This window comes from Bombina bombina, chromosome 5, assembly GCF_027579735.1.
Source record: "Bombina bombina isolate aBomBom1 chromosome 5, aBomBom1.pri, whole genome shotgun sequence".
Taxonomy (NCBI): Eukaryota; Metazoa; Chordata; class Amphibia; order Anura; family Bombinatoridae; genus Bombina; species Bombina bombina.
The window spans coordinates 638,631,396-638,652,674 of record NC_069503.1 but is presented as its reverse complement, the minus strand read 5'-3'; the positions used below and the strand labels follow the sequence as shown (position 1 = coordinate 638,652,674).

The window sequence follows — 21,279 nt, the reverse complement described above, 5'->3', positions numbered from 1 at the left end:
CTATTAATTATTATCACCTCTTATTACATGCCATCTAGTTTCTTCACTGCCCCTATATATACACAGACCATCCATCAAACCAAGGTAAGAATTACAATGCTACATATACATGCTGAGCCAGAAACAATGGAACCAGAAAAGACAGGAATAGGTCAGCTACAGAGAAGAGACTTACTCTACATGTGTTCCATATGGGTAAGGGTAAAGGAGTTTCATGGGGGCAGGGGCTACTATCCTGTATTATAAAAGGCCAGGTATGTTTGTCCGATGCAGTCATGCGCAGTAGAGACAAACATACCTGGCCATAAGGAGGATCAGTCAGTGAGAATCAGACAGCAGAGAGGGGGGGGCGAAAACGGGGGGGGGGGGGGTCGGAGCGGGAAGTAATGTTGCACTACAGAAAAAAAAAAGTTGAGAGCAACAGGGAATGGGGGGGAGGGAGGGAGAGGGGATCCAAGTGGATGGGGATTTTGGCTTTAGGACTAGTTAATTTAGATGAGACAAACCTGTTGAAAACAAATGTTTTGATGGTTGATAATGAGTTATAGGTCTTGTATATCTACTCATTACCATATAGCTGCCACTGCTTGATAACTGAGGTGTCTTCCCTGGCTAGATCATAGTATTATAAACGTTAGCTGCCTTCAGATTTATGCCCTTATACAAGTGTAACATCCCAGCACAAGGTAGCTGGCTTTTTTGTGTTTTTTTTTTTTCAAATGTTTATTTACATCACAATCCTCCATTCAAATAATAAAAATGTACAATTTTAAACAACTTTTCATTTTAATTCTGTTATCAAATTTGGTTCATTCTCTTGATATCCTTTGTTGAAGAGCAAACCGAGGAAGGCTTATATGAGCTCAGGACTGCGTGTGTTTTGAGCACTCTATGGGTCTGATATTCAAAACAAATTTGATAAAATAAGTAAATTGGGTAGTTATTTAGAATTGAATGTGCTACCTAAATAATCAAAAATGTCAATTTGACTTTACTGTCCCTTTAAATAGGATAGCTTGCTTCATGAATCATTATTATACAGATATTATTTTATAGAAATGATTTAATGATTATGCAGTGTATGATTCATTTTTGCCTATTTTCTTGTACTTATGTTTACTCAGCGCCTTCCAGTCACTAAATATTAATGGGTAAATATCACAGACTACAGCACATGTATCAGTTATTAGCTATCATTGAGATGACCTTAATTTCTAAGGTGTTCCGTATCACACTATGCACAGTTAACCCTTATGTTTGTTTCTGCAGTTCTGCTTGCTGGTGTGCAGCGTCTGCTCCTTTTTCACTATCTTGGGCAGCTACATTCCTGGAGTTGCTCTCTCATACGTAATACGTAAGTATTAATTACATATGGAGGATATTTGCAATACAGCTAACCTAAGACTGACATTGTTTGTTACCCACATACCTTTTCAATGGACATTAAAGCCATTTTATATATGCATAATATTAGCAACTGTACTACAATGCTAAATCATTTGTATTGTTTTATCTCCCCTGCTGTTACCAGTAAAGGACAGATATTTTGAAATTTGCTCATTCTTTTTGTATCCTTAGTTGAATGAGCAGCAAAAGAACTACTGAGAGCTAGCTGAGCACATCTTAGTGAGCCAATGACAACAGGCATATACACTATGTGCAGCCACCAATTGTCAGCTTGCTCCCTGTAGTGCATTGCAGCTCCTGAAATTTCAGTGCATCCTAGAAAGAACATACAATTTTAAACAACTTTCCAATTTACTTCTATTATCAAATTTGTTTCATTTTCTTGTTATCCTTTGCTAAAGGAGCAGCATTTTACTACAGGCAGCTAGCTGAACAAATCTAGTTAGCCAATCATAAGAGACATATGTCTGCAGGCACCAATCAGCAGCTAGCTTTCACTAGTGTAGGATATGTGCGTATTTTTTTTCAACACGGGATACCAAGAGAACAAAGCACATTAGAAAATAGAAGTGGATTTAAAAGTGTCTACAAATTACATGCTCCATCTGAATCCTGCAAATTTAATTTTGACTTTCCTATCCCTTTAAATACACGTAGGCTTATGTTTGAATTTAAAAGCATGTCTTGATTTTTCTTAGAAAATTCTATGTGAGTGTTCTAGTGACACTATTTTGCATTACAGTATTGTGTGCCTTCTTGTGCCCACTGTTAAAGTGCAATGAGTTTGGGCAGAAAGCCTGCAGTAAGATCAAGCCAGTTCTGCAGAAGCTGGATTTCGGACTGCAAGCCTATGTGATCCAGTGGATGAAAACAAGAACAAGTAGGTGGAGTTTTTTCTTTGGAATAAGGAACTATCACTATATTAGTCATATTTGAGTCATTGGCAGTTATTTTAAATACATCTCAGTTACTTATTAAACAGAATAATCCCTTCTGGTTATAATGATTTGGCATTGAAAACATTGTAATGTGTGTTATTAAAGGACCAGTAAATACAGCAGATTTGCATAATTAACAAACGCATGATAATTGTTTTGTAGCTTTTTAGATAGTATTGTATATGGCATCCACTATAAAACGTACTCATACCTCACTAGTGGCCGCTGGGATGCAAAGGCTTCTCCAGGAACCATATATAGGGGGAAACAGTGAAAAGTAAGGGTCCATTAATAATTGCCAGTGCCAAAGACCTACTAATGAAATAAACCGTTTACCTATATGTATCAATATACTATATATATATATATATATATATATATATATAGTGAGTGGGATGATTACAGTTGGGGGGGCAAACAGGGGGTGGCCATGCCCAGGTAACCCCCTGGAAATGGGTATGGTGGATGCTAGCAGTAGCGGAACTACTCAACAGAGGGCCCTGGTGCAATTTTTTGTGTGTGGGTTCACAGGTAACTCAGTAGTAAGCGACAGTAATATTATACATGCTGCTTTGTATAATGATTTTGAATATATAAATAGATAGATAGATAGACAACCTTCATTAATAAATGGCTCCCCTGCATTAGGATTGTACACATTCTGCTATAAGACCCAGCACTTGGGCCCTGGTGCCACCTCACCTACTGCACCAATAGTAGTTCTGCCCCTGGACGCTAGTATCATCACTTCATTAATTATACAGTAATATGGCTGTAATTCATTTTCTGATTTGAGAGGTAGTTAGTGCACAAAGAAGCAGCCACTTAATTTGCTAAAGAAAACACCTAAAACAGCTAACACATATTATACACACCTTAGAGGGTACAGCTGCCCACTTATATTGCACTGTCTCTTTAATGCTAAAGGTGATACCCATCTTTGTGAGTTATTTATTATTTTGTCTAATTTGAGGTGTTTTTTCTTCTGCAGGAAAAGATACTGAGAAAACCCAGGGAGATGAAAGTGAATTAGATCTTTCTGCATTATGCCCTCAGGTGCCATAAATAACTACAATTATTAATTATTTAAAGGGACAGTCTGCTCCAGAATTTTTATTGTTTAAAAAGATAGATAATCCCTTTATTACCCATTCCCCAATTTTGCATAACCAACACGGTTATATTAATATACTTTTTACCTCTGTGATTATCTTGTATCTAAGCATCTGCAGGCTACCCCCTATTTCAGTTCTTTTGACAAACTCACATTTTAGCAAATCAGTGCTGACTCATAAATAACTGCACAAGAGTGAGCACAATATTATATATACGGCATACATGAACTAGTGCTGTCTAGCTGGGAAAAACTGTCAAAATGCACTGAGATAAAAGGTGGATTAGAAATTAGCATATAAGCCCACCTAGGTTTAGCTTTCAATAAAGGATATTAAAAGAACAAGGCAAATTTAATGGTAAAAGTTAATTGGAAAGTTGTTTAAAATCACATGCTCTATCTGAATCATGAATCATACATTGTTTTAAAAGCAACAAAATACGATAGACTTAGCTTTTAATCGTAAACCACAATGCCAACTTATTTTATTGACTTAGGGAAGGGATAGCAGCTGATGTGTTTTACTTTTTATTTCTTCTCCATGCTCCTACTCACTGTTGTGTTTTTCCATAGATCAGTCCTGCTACAGTAGCCAAAGAGCTGTCTGTATCTGACACAGAGCCTTCAGAAGTGTCCTGGACAGACAATGGAACCTTTAACCTGTCAGAAGGGTACACTCCGCAGACAGACTCCTCAGACGGTATGGTTACAGATCTTACATAGCTAAGATGTTAATAGACTCTTAGGCAGGGGAGAACTTTGTTCTCTATGTATTTTTTGTTTAAAAAGCAGCATCACACTACAGGTGATTAGTGGCTACATTTATTTTCTTCTGTTATGTGTGATCAGTCCACGGGTCATCATTACTTCTGGGATATAACTCCTCCCCAACAGGAAATGCAAGAGGATTCACCCAGCAGAGCTGCATATAGCTCCTCCCCTCTACGTCAGTCCCAGTCATTCTCTTGCACCCAACGACTAGATAGGATGTGTGAGAGGACTATGGTGATTATACTTAGTTTTTATGACTTCAATCAAAAGTTTGTTATTTTACAATAGCACTGGAGCGTGTTATTACTTCTCTGGCAGAGTTTGAGGAAGAATCTACCAGAGTTTTTTACTATGATTTTAACCGGAGTAGTTAAGATCATATTGCTGTTCTCGGCCATCTGAGGGAGGTAAAAGCTTCAGATCAGGGGACAGCGGGCAGATGAATCTGCATTGAGGTATGTAGCAGTTTTTATTTTCTGAATGGAATTGATGAGAAAATCCTGCCATACCGTTATAATGACATGTATGTATACACTTCAGTATTCTGGGGATGGTATTTCACCGGAACTACTCTGTTAAAAGTCACTAATCCTTTTAATAAGTATTTATCATGTTAAACGTTTTTGCTGGAATGTAGAATCGTTTACATTTCTGAGGTACTGAGTGAATAAATATTTGGGCATTATTTTCCACTTGGCAGTTGTTTGGTTTTAATTGTGACAGTTTCGTTTCTCTTCACTGCTGTGTGTGAGGGAGGGGCCGTTTTTGGCGCTCTTTGCTACGCATCAAAAAATTCCAGTCAGTTACTCTTATATTTCCTGCATGATCCGGTTCATCTCCGACAGATCTCAGGGGTCTTCAAACTTCTTTAGAGGGAGGTAGATTCTCTCAGCAGAGCTGTGAGAATTTTATATTGACTGTGAATAAAAACGTTACTCTGTAATTTTTATGTCAAAATTTAATTATTGTTATTTTACTATGGGAACAAGCCTTTGCTAAAAGTTGTGTTGTTTTAAAGTTTGATGCTATAACTGTTTTTTTCAGTTCATTATTTCAACTGTCATTTAATCGTTTAGTACCTCTTTGAGGCACAGTACGTTTTTGCTAAAAAAGATTATAACCAAGTTGCAAGTTTATTGCTAGTGTGTTAAACATGGCTGACTCAGAGGAAGATATCTGTGTCATTTGTTCCAATGCCAAGGTGGAGCCCAATAGAAATTTATGTACTAACTGTATTGATGCTACTTTAAATAAAAGTCAATCTGTACAATTTGAACAAATTTCACCAAACAGCGAGGGGAGAGTTATGCCGACTAACTCGCCTCACGCGGCAGTACCTGCATCTCCCGCCCGGGAGGTGCGTGATATTATGGCGCCTTGTACATCTGGGCGGCCATTACAGATAACATTACAAGATATGGCTACTGTTATGACTGAAGTTTTGTCTAAATTACCAGAACTAAGAGGCAAGCGTGATCACTCTGGGGTGAGAACAGAGTGCGCTGACAATACTAGGGCCATGTCTGATACTGCGTCACAGCTTGCAGAGCATGAGGACGGAGAGCTTCATTCTGTGGGTGACGGTTCTGATCCAAACAGATTGGATTCAGATATTTCAAATTTTAAATTTAAATTGGAGAACCTCCGTGTATTACTAGGGGAGGTTTTAGCAGCTCTCAATGATTGTAACACCGTTGCAATACCAGAGAAATTGTGTAGGTTGGATAAATACTTTGCGGTACCGGCGAGTACTGACGTTTTTCCTATACCTAAGAGACTAACTGAAATTGTTACTAAGGAGTGGGATAGACCCGGTGTGCCGTTCTCACCCCCTCCAATATTTAGAAAGATGTTTCCAATAGACGCCACCACTCGGGACTTATGGCAAACGGTCCCTAAGGTGGAGGGAGCAGTTTCTACTTTAGCTAAGCGTACCACTATCCCGGTGGAGGATAGCTGTGCTTTTTCAGATCCAATGGATAAAAAATTAGAGGGTTACCTTAAGAAAATGTTTGTTCAACAAGGTTTTATATTGCAACCCCTTGCATGTATCGCGCCGATTACGGCTGCGGCAGCATTTTGGATTGATTCTCTGGAAGAGAACCTTAGTTCATCTACGCTAGACGACATTACGGACAGGCTTAGAGTCCTTAAACTAGCTAATTCATTCATTTCGGAGGCCGTAGTACATTTAACCAAACTTACGGCTAAGAACTCAGGATTCGCCATCCAGGCACGTAGGGCGCTGTGGCTAAAATCCTGGTCAGCTGATGTTACTTCTAAGTCCAAATTACTTAATATACCTTTCAAGGGGCAGTCTTTATTTGGGCCCGGTTTGAAAGAAATTATCGCTGACATTACAGGAGGTAAGGGCCACGCCCTACCTCAAGACAAAGCCAAAGCTAAGGCTAGACAGTCTAATTTTCGTCCCTTTCGGAATTTCAAAACAGGAGCAGCGTCAACCTCCACTGCACCAAAACAGGAGGGAGCTGTTGCTCGTTACAGGCAAGGCTGGAAGCCTAACCAGTCCTGGAACAAGGGCAAACAGGCCAGGAAACCTGCTGCTGCCCCAAAGTCAGCATGAACCGAGAGCCCCCGATCCGGGACCGGATCTAGTGGGGGGCAGACTTTCTCTCTTCGCCCAGGCCTGGGCAAGAGATGTTCAGGATCCCTGGGCGCTAGAGATCATATCTCAGGGATACCTTCTAGACTTCAAATTATCTCCCCCAAGAGGGAGATTTCATCTGTCAAGGTTGTCAACAAACCAGATAAAGAGAGAAGCGTTTCTACGCTGTGTACAAGATCTGTTATTAATGGGAGTGATCCATCCGGTTCCGCGGTCGGAACAAGGACAAGGGTTCTACTCAAACCTGTTTGTGGTTCCCAAAAAAGAGGGAACTTTCAGGCCAATCTTAGATTTAAAGATTCTAAACAAGTTCCTAAGAGTTCCATCGTTCAAAATGGAAACTATTCGGACAATCTTACCCATGATCCAAAAGGGTCAGTACATGACCACAGTGGATTTAAAAGATGCTTACCTTCACATACCGATTCACAAAGATCATCACCGGTATCTACGGTTTGCCTTCCTAGACAGGCACTACCAGTTTGTAGCTCTTCCATTCGGATTGGCTACGGCTCCAAGAATCTTCACAAAGGTTCTGGGTGCCCTTCTGGCGGTACTAAGACCGCGAGGGATTTCGGTAGCTCCGTACCTAGACGACATTCTAATACAAGCTTCAAGCTTTCAAACTGCCAAGTCTCATACAGAGTTAGTTCTGGCATTTCTAAGGTCGCATGGATGGAAAGTGAACGAAAAGAAGAGTTCTCTTTTTCCTCTCACAAGAGTTCCATTCTTGGGGACTCTTATAGATTCTGTAGAAATGAAGATTTACCTGACAGAAGACAGGTTAACAAAGCTTCAAAATGCATGCCGTGTCCTTCATTCCATTCAACACCCGTCAGTAGCTCAATGCATGGAGGTGATCGGCTTAATGGTAGCGGCAATGGACATAGTACCTTTTGCACGCATACACCTCAGACCGCTGCAATTGTGCATGCTAAGTCAGTGGAATGGGGATTACTCAGATTTGTCCCCTACTCTGAATCTGAATCAAGAGACCAGAAATTCTCTTCTATGGTGGCTTTATCGGCCACACCTGTCCAGGGGGATGCCATTCAGCAGGCCAGACTGGACAATTGTAACAACAGACGCCAGCCTACTAGGTTGGGGCGCTGTCTGGAATTCTCTGAAGGCTCAGGGATTATGGAATCAGGAGGAGAGTCTCCTTCCAATAAACATTCTGGAATTGAGAGCAGTTCTCAATGCCCTTCTGGCTTGGCCCCAATTAACAACTCGGGGGTTCATCAGGTTTCAGTCGGACAACATCACGACTGTAGCTTACATCAACCATCAGGGAGGGACAAGAAGCTCCCTAGCAATGATGGAAGTATCAAAGATAATTCGCTGGGCAGAGTCTCACTCTTGCCACCTGTCAGCAATCCACATCCCGGGAGTGGAGAACTGGGAGGCGGATTTCTTGAGTCGCCAGACTTTTCATCCGGGGGAGTGGGAACTTCATCCGGAGGTCTTTGCCCAAATACTTCGACGTTGGGGCAAACCAGAGATAGATTTCATGGCGTCTCGCCAGAACGCCAAACTTCCTCACTACGGGTCCAGATCCAGGGATCCGGGAGCGGTTCTGATAGATGCTTTGACAGCACCTTGGAACTTCGGGATGGCTTATGTGTTTCCACCCTTCCCGCTGCTTCCTCGATTGATTGCCAAAATCAAACAGGAGAGAGCATCAGTGATTCTAATAGCGCCTGCATGGCCACGCAGGACTTGGTATGCAGATCTAGTGGACATGTCATCCTGTCCGCCTTGGTCTCTACCTCTAAGACAGGACCTTCTGATACAGGGTCCATTCAAACATCAAAATCTAACTTCTCTGAAGCTGACTGCTTGGAAATTGAACGCTTGATTTTATCAAAACGTGGTTTTTCTGAGTCGGTTATTGATACCCTGATACAGGCTAGGAAGCCTGTTACCAGAAAGATTTACCATAAAATATGGCGTAAATACCTATACTGGTGCGAATCCAAACGTTACTCCTGGAGTAAGGTTAGGATCCCTAGGATATTGTCCTTTCTACAAGAAGGTTTAGAAAAGGGTTTATCAGCTAGTTCATTAAAGGGACAGATTTCAGCTCTGTCCATCTTGTTACACAGGCGTCTGTCAGAAAATCCAGACGTCCAGGCCTTTTGTCAGGCTTTAGCTAGGATCAAGCCTGTGTTTAAAGCTGTTGCTCCGCCATGGAGTTTAAACTTAGTTCTTAACGTTTTACAGGGTGTTCCGTTTGAACCCCTTCATTCCATTGATATAAAATTGTTATCTTGGAAAGTTCTGTTTTTAATGGCTATTTCCTCGGCTCGAAGAGTCTCTGAGTTATCAGCCTTACATTGTGATTCTCCTTATCTGATTTTTCACTCAGACAAGGTAGTTCTGCGTACTAAACCTGGGTTCTTACCTAAGGTAGTCACTAACAGGAATATCAATCAAGAGATTGTTGTTCCATCCTTGTGTCCAAATCCTTCTTCAAAGAAGGAACGTCTTCTACACAATCTGGATGTAGTTCGTGCCCTCAAGTTCTACTTGCAGGCAACTAAAGATTTTCGCCAAACTTCTTCCCTGTTTGTCGTTTATTCTGGACAGAGGAGAGGTCAAAAAGCTTCTGCTACCTCTCTCTCTTTTTGGCTTCGTAGCATAATACGTTTAGCCTATGAGACTGCTGGACAGCAGCCTCCTGAAAGAATTACAGCTCACTCCACTAGAGCTGTGGCTTCCACTTGGGCCTTTAAGAATGAGGCCTCTGTTGAACAGATTTGCAAGGCTGCAACTTGGTCTTCGCTTCATACTTTTTCCAAATTTTACAAATTTGACACTTTTGCTTCTTCGGAGGCTATTTTTGGGAGAAAGGTTCTTCAGGCAGTGGTTCCTTCTGTATAATGAGCCTGCCTATCCCTCCCGTCATCCGTGTACTTTTGCTTTGGTATTGGTATCCCAGAAGTAATGATGACCCGTGGACTGATCACACATAACAGAAGAAAACATAATTTATGCTTACCTGATAAATTCCTTTCTTCTGTTGTGTGATCAGTCCACGGCCCGCCCTGTTTTTAAGGCAGGTAAATATCTTTTAAATTATACTCCAGTCACCACTTCACCCTTGGTTACTCCTTTCTCGTTGATTCTTGGTCGAATGACTGGGACTGACGTAGAGGGGAGGAGCTATATGCAGCTCTGCTGGGTGAATCCTCTTGCATTTCCTGTTGGGGAGGAGTTATATCCCAGAAGTAATGATGACCCGTGGACTGATCACACAACAGAAGAAAGGAATTTATCAGGTAAGCATAAATTATGTTTTTAAGCAGCATCACGCAACTAGTGATTGGTGGCTACAAATATATGTCTCTAGTCATTGGCTCATCAGATGTGTTCAACTAGGTCACATTAGTGCATTGCTGCTCTTTTTTATAGTGGTTAAACACATAGATATGTACATGCAATACTGTAAAATAAAATGCTCTAACAGATAAGAGAAGTTTTTTTTGCACTTTTATGTTCTTTTAATCAACTTGCTTTTTGCCAGTTCTAGTTTCACATTCTACATAAAATATGTAAACTTAATAAAACAGCGCCGACTAGTGGCTAAAACAGATATGGCAATTATAGTATAAATAGATTGTGGGTGCATTTATATGCCAGGAAAAGATCACTTGAGCAAGACTAAGTACATACTGTCATTTTGTATTCATAAAGTTATTTTAAAACCCTGGGCTGTTTGGCTGCATCCAGAGCTAAGATTAGAAGCAACATGATACATATTCAAGCATAACTAGGAATTGCATGTAAAATCTATGTAATTATTCTTACAAGTAAAAAAAAAAATACATTCATGCATTGTATCACTTTATGGAATTACAAGATTTAAAACTATATTCCATTTCAATATTAATTTAAAGGGATACAAAACCCACATTTTGTCTTTCATGATTTAGATGCAAATGTAAGTAACTTTCTAATTTACTCCTATTATCAGTTTTCTTTGTTCTCTTACTATCTTTATTTATAAAGCAGGAATGTAAAGCTTAGTACCTGGACCATTTTAGTTTCAGCACCCTGGATAGCGTTTACTTATTGGTGACTACATTCAGCCAACCAATAAGCAAGTGTAACCCAGGTTCTGAGCCAAAAATGGGCCGGCTCCTAAGCTTTTTCCTGCTTTTTAAATAAAGATAACAAGAGAACAAAGAAAACTGATAATAGGAGTAAGCATGCTCTATCTGAATCATTAACCCCTTAAAAAGCGGGCATTTCAGACTAAAACGTCCCCAAAAGACCAGAGCATTTTTAGCATTTTTACCATCACTACATTTCACTACATTTAAACAGAAATAGAGCCTTTTTTATATATTTACCTATCAAAACTATATTTTCTTTTTAGTAGACAACCCAAAGTATTGATCTAGGCCCATTCCATGCCACCATTTCACAGCCAAATGTGATCAAATAAAAAAATCGTTAACTTTTTCACAAACTGTAGGTTTCTCGCTAAAATTATTTACAAACAGCTTGTGCAATCATGGCACAAATGGTTGTAAAAGCTTCTCTGGGATCCCCTTTGTTCAGAAATAGCAGACATATATGGCTTTCCCATTGCTTTTTGGTAAATAGAAGGCCGCTAATTGCAGCTGCGCACCACACTTTTATTATTCCCAACAGTGAAGGGGTTAAGCAGGTAGTTTGTAAGGTTAATTTTAGCTTTAGTGTAGAGATTACCCTCCCACCTTATACTTTCCACCCCTGATCCCTCTCAAACAGCTCTCTTCCCTCCCCCAAATTGTTACCCCCATCTTAAGTACTGGCACAAAGTCTGCCAGTATGAAAATATAAGGCCTATAACTGGAACACCTATACAGGTTCACCACACTTGTCCTCTTGAAAAAGCCAGTTCGCAAAACGGGGGAGACGCGTTGAGATTATTATGTATATCTGGTAATATCCAGTTATCTGACATTACAGGCCATTATCATTTGGGGTCCAGACATCATCTTGTGGGACTGTGGTGATTTTCTGGTGAATGAACTTGGTTCCTGTATACCTGCATGTTTATCCATATGCTGCTGTTTTTATTTTGATACCTTGTAAGTGCATTATTGTGTGTGTGCTTTTTGTCTACCTGTGAATAAACACACTTGAATCTTGGTTGCGCTTTTTGTCCTCTTCTGGTTTAGATAGATAATTTTATCCTCTTGCTTTTTTGTTCATCAGATTTGGACCGACCGAGTGACCAGGAAGAGGCGTTCACCAGAGACCTGGCAGAGTTCCCCTCTCCAGAGAATGGATCAGGATCCAATGATGATGACTCAAGCATAGGTTTGCCTTCCACAAGGAAAAGCAAGGAGAAAGAAAGAAATGTACCAAGTGCTGATAAATATTCAGCAGCAGCACTGTCACTTTTCCTTGACGGCAATAAGCCATTTAACTTAGTCAGTGCTATGGCAGGAGAAGCCATCACAGCTGCTGTCTCAGCTGCAATTACAGACCAGTTACAATCTGCCCTGCTTCCCCCACCTCCTCCAGCTGCCATCTCCACTGAAGACACAGACACTGAAGAAGCTGATGACTTTGAACTTCTGGATCAATCAGAGCTGGAGGACATAGAGGAAGAACTGGGACAGGCATCAAACCAAGAACCAAAGGGCAAGAAGCCACCCTCAGGATTTCTCTCCAGTTTTCTCGGGGGCCATTAACACAAAGAAATGATTTCACTCCTAGTTTACCTGGTGAGGGAAGGAACAAGGAAAGACAGAAAATAATAAATAACAAAAGCAACATAAATTATGGGAAATGTATAAGCTCTATGCTTCAAGTATTGCTCCCTTTAGAATTTGTTGTCACTTTAGGCCCAAGTGAACTGTTTTGGTCACCTATCAGCTGTGTCACTGATTGTGTCCCTATTGCACCTTGACGTCGCATGGAGTTGAATTTCAGTGTATGTTCTCTATTATTACAGGTATGAACCACAAAGGTTGTATTGTTTAAACAATAACAAGAGGAAGGTATTTTTTATTTTGATGTTTAGTTTTATGGTTTGTAACCAAAGTTATCTTTGCTCCCAGTAAATTTCACTGTGTTAAAATGAGCTATGCGCAGGGCAGAAATGCAGGGCTATATCTTGTGATGTTTTTATGTACAGTCCAAATGTTATACCGGATATTTGCACAAGCTACAATTGCTGCATAATAATAATAATTGTACCCTTTGCATGTAGTTTATCTCTGAAAATTGGGGATTTTGTGATTCTCAGGGCACGAAATGCACAGCCTTCTCAAGGCTAACCCTGCTACATGTATATAATTAATTGGCTTTAGGTGCAAGCCAGATTGGCTCCTTCATATAAAGCAGGGGATTTTAATTTTAGGTGCAAGCCAGATTGGCTCCTTCATATAAAGCAGGGGATTTTAAAGTCTGTCCTCATGCCTCCCTAACAGGCCAGATTTCAGGATAACCTTAGTTGAAAGCAGGTTTATAACAATGTTTTACGAATCAGATGATTATTTCACCTGTTCTCCAGTCCAAATATCCTGAAAATCTGTCCAGTTAGAGAGGCCTGAGGACAAGTTTGAAAAACCCTGTATAAAGCAGAGGTGAGTGAAGTTTGGCAATTAAAAAACAATTGCAGCAGATAAGAGTTTAACTTGTTTACTGATATGTTATTTTATCAAAGCAACAGAAATATCTTGTAATTATCCTTTTAACCATTCATAAATTCATTCAGTTATAGGAACATGAAACCCATACATTTTATTCCATGATTCAGATAGAGAATACAATTTTACACAACTTTCCAATTTACTTATATTATTTAATTTGCTTCCTTCTCTTGTTATCCTTTGCTGAAAGGTTTATCTAGGCAAGCTCAGGAGCAGCAGAGAACCTAGGTTCTAGCTGTTGATTGGTGGTTACATAGATATATCGATTGTGATTGGCTCACCCATGTGTTCAATTAGAAACCATTAGTGCATTGCTGCTCCTTCAATAAATGATACCAAGAGAATGAAACAAATTAGAAAATAGAAGTAAAGTTCTTCAAAGACAGTAAAGAGTGTTACAATTACTAAAATCATTAGTGATGTTTGTGGTAGATGAAAATTAAAGGGACACTGTACCCAAAAAAATTCTTTCGTGATTCAGATTGAGCATGAAATTTTAAGCAACTTTCTAATTTACTCCTATTATCAAATTTTCTTCATTCTCTTGTTATCTTTATTTGAAATGCAAGAATGTAAGTTTAGATGCCGGCCCATTTTTGGTGAACAACCTGGGTTGTCCTTGCTGATTGGTGGATAAATTCATCCACCAATAAAAAAGTGCTGTCCAGAGTACTGGAACCAAAAAAAAGCTTAGATGCCTTCTTTTTCAAATAATGATAGCAAGAGAATGAAGAAAAATTGATAATAGGAGTAAATTAGAAAGTTGCTTAAAATTGCATGCTCTTTCTGAATTACAAAATAAAAAATTTGGGTACAGTGTCCCTTTAATGTCTGGATATAGTGTTGGTTTATTACTTTTAGTCATATCCCTTTAAAAAGTCATATCTAGGGTTGGGGAATTTAAACAACCCCTTTAATATCTGTTCGCAGTATGTGACGTCATTCTGGCCAATGAATTCACACATGAAACAAGTCACAGATTATATCCTCAACAAAGACACGCAGCAAAATGAGCCAGGCAAAGTTATCTTTATGCAGTAGATACTTATAGGTACACGTTACTGTAAAATTTGGTAGTAACATCCCTTTAAGAAAACATGGGATTTCATCAATTTACCTTCTGTTGTGTTTTTATGAGATATTTAAACGCTTAAAAATAAATGAACAAACTTTAGCAATTTCTCTGTTATCCCTGGGATTTTTTTTTACTTCTTATTTATTTAAAAATTAAACTTTCATGATTCGGATAGAGCATGCAATTTTGAACAACTTTCCAATTTACTTCTGTTATCAAATGTGCTTTGTTCTCTTGGAATATTTTATTGAAGAGTAAAACTAGGTAGGCTCGTAAGAGCTCAGGAGTGTGCACGTGTATTTGGTAGCAGTGTTTTGTAACATTATTTGTAGCTTTGTTATACAATGTTGCAAAACAATGCTGCCATAGAGTACTAACGACACATGCACACTCTTGAGCTCTTATGAGCCTACCTAGTTTTACTCTTCAATAAAAGATACCAAGAGAACAACGCAAATTTGATAATAGAAGTAAATTGGAAAGTTGTTTAAAATTGCATACTGTATCTATATCATGAATGTTTCATTTTGACTTTACTGTCCCTTTAAGCCACATCTGATGCACCAAACCATAGGTTTAATTTGGCTTTTACATTACTTAGGTACAGTGTGTTGCATTGTTCAGGTGCATGTTTTTTTAGGTCATTGATGACGCAAGCTAAGCATTGCATAACCATTAATACAAATTGCCAACAGTTATTGAATAGAGGTTTGTTAATTTCCAGTGTGAGCTTTGTATTATGTCTTAGTAGCTTGACTCACCTTGCTGTTAAAGTAAATATTATGCAGTAATGTTGAAGGCGGAGGGCTGAAGAGAATAAAACAGAAGCCAGTAAGAAGAACCATCACAGTTTTGTTTTCCATTATCCAATCATAAAAGGCAAAGTGATAAAATCTCATGCCCAGTTTTTCCTCCTTAAATCAGATTTGCAGATGTTATCATAGGAGTCTGTAAAATGTTGGCTTCTTGCTTGGATAATTTTCTATTTAAAGGGTTGACACACATATATATATATATATATATATATATATATACATACATACACACTCACACACACACATTTTAAGCAGAAAGTTACACACACACATTACGCAGTTGTGGAGTACAATAATCAGAATAGATTTACATGAATCATAAAGTGTAGAGGACCCTGCCCATGAGTCAATATAAGCTATAAACCATCTTTAAATTAGAAGATGAACTTGTCAAGTGGATAGTTGATCTATGTCTCTATGAGGCATATTTAACAAATGTCTTGCGGACCTGACCTCACAAGAGCTGCTGGTGCAACGCCGCCCCCCTGCAGACTCGCGGCCAATGGGCCGCCAGCAGGGAGCTGTCAATCAACCCGATCATACTCGATTGGGTTGAATTGTTGTGATTCCTGTCCGCCTGCTCAGAGCAGACGGACAGGGTTATGGAGCGGCGGTCTTTGTGACAGCTGCTTCATAACTGCTGTTTCTGGCGAGTCTGAAGAAACATGGGCCGTAGATAGGCCCCTATATCTCTACTTGATACTTGCGACTCACAACTTGTTGAGTTCATCGGTTGTTATTATGCTATTGATGAAGGCACAGAAAATATATAGAGATAGCAGTTAATTTCCCTAGATGCTGATACATTTGGTCCCTAGGATGAACTGCTGATTTTATATGCTTATGAAAGACAATCTAACCAGGAAATCAGATCTAAGAAACACACCATATGCAAATGATTTAAACATGTGTATCACATTAAGAGTATCATGAATGTTTTTGTATGGCGGTAGATGTGAAATAAGAATACATTGACTCCAAAAAAATCAAAGCATGTTTTAAGCAATTCAAAGTTATCATAGGTTTTTGGAACGTGGATCAAATACCCAACTTTGATGTGTGCATTAAGAAAAGCAGTATTCTGATTGGCTGATCTGAGTAATCACATGAGCTTTCAGTAAATATCTGTGGACATGTATTCCAGTGGTCATATGGATTTATTTTTTAAAAACAATAATTTATCATTTCAATAATCATTAAATTGTCAAAACCTTAAGTCAGTATGACATTTTACGCTAACGAATACTAAATCAATTCACATTTAAAATAATGTGGTAATCATGCCATATAAAGAAAACAAAATAATGAAAGCACGTACACAATAGCACTTTCAGATTCAAATTGTAACTAAATTCAGCATTGCTGACATAATATTAGAGTTCACTGAAAACAAACAATTTCTCCAACATAGGTGTGTCCGGTCCACGGCGTCATCCTTACTTGTGGGATATTCTCTTCCCCAACAGGAAATGGCAAAGAGCCCAGCAAAGCTGGTCACATGATCCCTCCTAGGCTCCGCCTACCCCAGTCATTCTCTTTGCCGTTGTACAGGCAACATCTCCACGGAGATGGCTTAGAGTTTTTTAGTGTTTAACTGTAGTTTTTATTATTCAATCAAGAGTTTGTTATTTTAAATAGTGCTGGTATGTACTATTTACTCTGAAACAGAAAAGAGATGAAGATTTCTGTTTGTAAGAGGAAAATGATTTTAGCAACCGTTACTAAAATCGATGGCTGTTCCACACAGGACTGTTGAGAGGAATTAACTTCAGTTGAGGGAACAGTGAGCAGAATTTTACTGTTTGAGGTATGACACATTCTAACAAGACGATGTAATGCTGGAAGCTGTCATTTTCCCTATGGGATCCGGTAAGCCATTTTTATTACAGACAATAAATAAGGGCTTCACAAGGGCTTTTTAAGACTGTAGACATTTTCTGGGCTAAATCGATTCATATAATAAACATATTTAGCCTTGAGGAATCATTTTAATCTGGGTATTTTGTAAAATAATATCGGCAGGCACTGTTTGGGACACCTTATTCTCTAGGGGCTTTCCCTTATCATAGGCAGAGTCTCATTTTCGCGCCGGTATTGCGCACTTGTTTTTGAGAAGCATGACATGCAGTCGCATGTGTGAGGAGCTCTGATACATAGAAAAGACTTTCTGAAGGCGTCATTTGGTATCGTATTCCCCTTTGGGCTTGGTTGGGTCTCAGCAAAGCAGATACCAGGGACTGTAAAGGGGTTAAAGATAAAAACGGCTCCGGTTCCGTTATTTTAAGGGTTAAAGCTTCCAAATTTGGTGTGCAATACTTTTAAGGCTTTAAGACACTGTGGTGAAATTTTGGTGAATTTTGAACAATTCCTTCATACTTTTTCGCAATTGCAGTAATAAAGTGTGTTCAGTTTAAAATTTAAAGTGACAGTAACGGTTTTATTTTAAAACGTTTTTTTGTACTTTGTTTTCAAGTTTATGCCTGTTTAACATGTCTGAACTACCAGATAGACTGTGTTCTGAATGTGGGGAAGCCAAGGTTCCTTCTCATTTAAATAGATGTGATTTATGTGACACAAAATTTAGAGAAAATGATGCCCAAGATGATTCCTCAAGTGAGGGGAGTAAGCATGGTACTGCATCATCCCCTCCTTTGTCTACACCAGTCTTGCCCACTCAGGAGGCCCCTAGTACATCTAGCGCGCCAATACTCCTTACTATGCAACAATTAACGGCTGTAATGGATAATTCTATCAAAAACATTTTAGCCAAAATGCCCACTTATCAGCGTAAGCGCGACTGCTCTGTTTTAGATAATACTGAAGAGCATGAGGACGCTGATGATATTGTTTCTGAAGGGCCCCTACGCCAGTCTGAGGGGGCCAGGGAGGTTTTGTCTGAGGGAGAAATTTCAGATTCAGGGAAAATTTCTCAACAAGCTGAACCTGATGTGATTACATTTAAATTTAAGTTGGAACATCTCCGCGCTCTGCTTAAGGAGGTGTTATCCACTCTGGATGATTGTGAGAATTTGATCATCCCAGAGAAACTATGTAAAATGGACAAGTTCCTAGAGGTCCCGGGGCCCCCGGAAGCTTTTCCTATACCCAAGCGGGTGGCGGACATTGTAAATAAAGAATGGGAAAGGCCCGGTATACCTTTCGTCCCTCCCCCCATATTTAAAAAATTGTTTCCTATGGTCGACCCCAGAAAGGACTTATGGCAGACAGTCCCCAAGGTCGAGGGGGCGGTTTCTACTTTAAACAAACGCACCACTATACCCATAGAAGATAGTTGTGCTTTCAAAGATCCTATGGATAAAAAATTAGAAGGTTTGCTTAAAAAGATGTTTGTTCAGCAAGGTTACCTTCTACAACCAATTTCATGCATTGTCCCTGTCACTACAGCCGCGTGTTTCTGGTTCGATGAGCTAGAAAAGGCGATCACTAGTGATTCTCCTCCTTATGAGGAGATTATGGACAGAATCCGTGCTCTCAAATTGGCTAATTCTTTCACCCTAGACGCCACTTTGCAATTGGCTAGGTTAGCGGCGAAAAATTCTGGGTTTGCTATTGTGGCGCGCAGAGCGCTTTGGTTGAAATCTTGGTCAGCGGATGCGTCTTCCAAGAACAAATTGCTTAACATTCCTTTCAAGGGGAAAACGCTGTTTGGCCCTGACTTGAAAGAGATTATCTCTGATATCACTGGGGGCAAGGGCCACGCCCTTCCTCAGGATAGGTCTTTCAAGGCCAAAAATAAACCTAATTTTCGTCCCTTTCGTAGAAACGGACCAGCCCCAAGTGCTACGTCCTCTAAGCAAGAGGGTAATACTTCTCAAGCCAAGCCAGCCTGGAGACCAATGCAAGGCTGGAACAAGGGAAAGCAGGCCAAGAAACCTGCCACTGCTACCAAGACAGCATGAACTGTTGGCCCCCGATCCGGGACCGGATCTGGTGGGGGGCAGACTCTCTCTCTTCGCTCAGGCTTGGGCAAGAGATGTTCTGGATCCTTGGGCACTAGAAATAGTCTCCCAAGGTTATCTTCTGGAATTCAAAGGGCTTCCCCCAAGGGGGAGGTTCCACAGGTCTCAATTGTCTTCAGACCACAAAAAAAAAACAGGCATTCTTACATTGTGTAGAAGACCTGTTAAAAATGGGAGTGATTCATCCTGTTCCATTAGGGGAACAAGGGATGGGGTTCTACTCCAATCTGTTCGTAGTTCCCAAAAAAGAGGGAACGTTCAGACCAATCTTAGATCTCAAGATCCTAAACAAGTTTCTCAAGGTTCCATCGTTCAAAATGGAAACCATTCGAACAATTCTTCCTTCCATCCAGGAAGGTCAATTCATGACCACGGTGGATTTCAAGGATGCGTATCTACATATTCCTATCCACAAGGAACATCATCGGTTCCTAAGGTTCGCATTCCTGGACAAGCATTACCAGTTCGTGGCACTTCCTTTCGGATTAGCCACTGCTCCAAGGATTTTCACAAAGGTACTAGGGTCCCTTCTAGCGGTGCTAAGACCAAGGGGCATTGCAGTAGTACCTTACTTGGACGACATTCTGATTCAAGCGTCGTCCCTTCCTCAAGCAAAGGCTCACACGGACATAGTCCTGGCCTTTCTCAGATCTCACGGATGGAAAGTGAACGTAGAAAAGAGTTCTCTATCTCCGTCAACAAGGGTTCCCTTCTTGGGAACAATAATAGACTCCTTAGAAATGAGGATTTTTCTGACAGAGGCCAGAAAAACAAAACTTCTAAACTCTTGTCAAATACTTCATTCCGTTCCTCTTCCTTCCATAGCGCAGTGCATGGAAGTAATAGGTTTGATGGTAGCGGCAATGGACATAGTTCCTTTTGCGCGCATTCATCTAAGACCATTACAACTGTGCATGCTCAGTCAGTGGAATGGGGACTATACAGACTTGTCTCCGACGATACAAGTAAATCAGAGGACCAGAGATTCACTCCGTTGGTGGCTGTCCCTGGACAACCTGTCACAAGGGATGAACTTCCGCAGGCCAGAGTGGGTCATTGTCACGACCGACGCCAGTCTGATGGGCTGGGGCGCGGTCTGGGGACCCCTGAAAGCTCAGGGTCTTTGGTCTCGGGAAGAATCTCTTCTACCGATAAATATTCTGGAACTGAGAGCGATACTCAATGCTCTCAAGGCTTGGCCTCAGCTTGCAAAGGCCAAGTTCATACGGTTTCAATCAGACAACATGACGACTGTTGCGTACATCAACCATCAGGGGGGAACAAGGAGTTCCCTGGCGATGGAAGAAGTGACCAAAATCATTCAATGGGCGGAGACTCACTCCTGCCACCTGTCTGCAATCCACATCCCAGGAGTGGAAAATTGGGAAGCGGATTTTCTGAGTCGTCAGACATTACATCCGGGGGAGTGGGAACTCCATCCGGAAATCTTTGCCCAAATTACTCAACTGTGGGGCATTCCAGACATGGATCTGATGGCCTCTCGTCAGAACTTCAAGGTTCCTTGCTACGGGTCCAGATCCAGGGATCCCAAGGCGACTCTAGTAGATGCACTAGTAGCACCTTGGACCTTCAAACTAGCTTATGTATTCCCGCCGTTTCCTCTCATCCCCAGGCTGGTAGCCAGGATCAATCAGGAGAGGGCATCGGTGATCTTGATAGCTCCTGCGTGGCCACGCAGGACTTGGTATGCAGATCTGGTGAATATGTCATCGGCTCCACCATGGAAGCTACCTTTGAGACGAGACCTTCTTGTTCAAGGTCCGTTCGAACATCCGAATCTGGTCTCACTCCAACTGACTGCTTGGAGATTGAACGCTTGATCTTATCGAAGCGAGGGTTCTCAGATTCTGTTATTGATACTCTTGTTCAGGCCAGAAAG

At 40.4% G+C, this 21,279-nt stretch overlaps 1 protein-coding gene across 3 annotated transcripts in view; it reads left to right on the top strand.

Moving 5' to 3' along the window:
• Window positions 1-14,689, top strand: part of RETREG1 (reticulophagy regulator 1) — a 487,595-nt gene extending 472,906 nt beyond the window's left edge. For 2 of the 3 annotated variants that reach the window (XM_053714605.1, XM_053714604.1), the window contains 5 exons: window positions 1,270-1,354; window positions 2,150-2,287; window positions 3,337-3,401; window positions 4,033-4,159; window positions 12,065-14,689. In XM_053714605.1, the coding sequence (XP_053570580.1) occupies window positions 1,270-1,354; window positions 2,150-2,287; window positions 3,337-3,401; window positions 4,033-4,159; window positions 12,065-12,546 (897 nt within the window). In that variant the 3' untranslated portion in view covers window positions 12,547-14,689. The remainder of the gene's footprint in view (window positions 1-1,269; window positions 1,355-2,149; window positions 2,288-3,336; window positions 3,402-4,032; window positions 4,160-12,064) is intronic. The other variant, XR_008402571.1, reaches the window with a different exon arrangement.
• The last annotated feature ends 6,590 nt before the right edge of the window (window positions 14,690-21,279 follow it).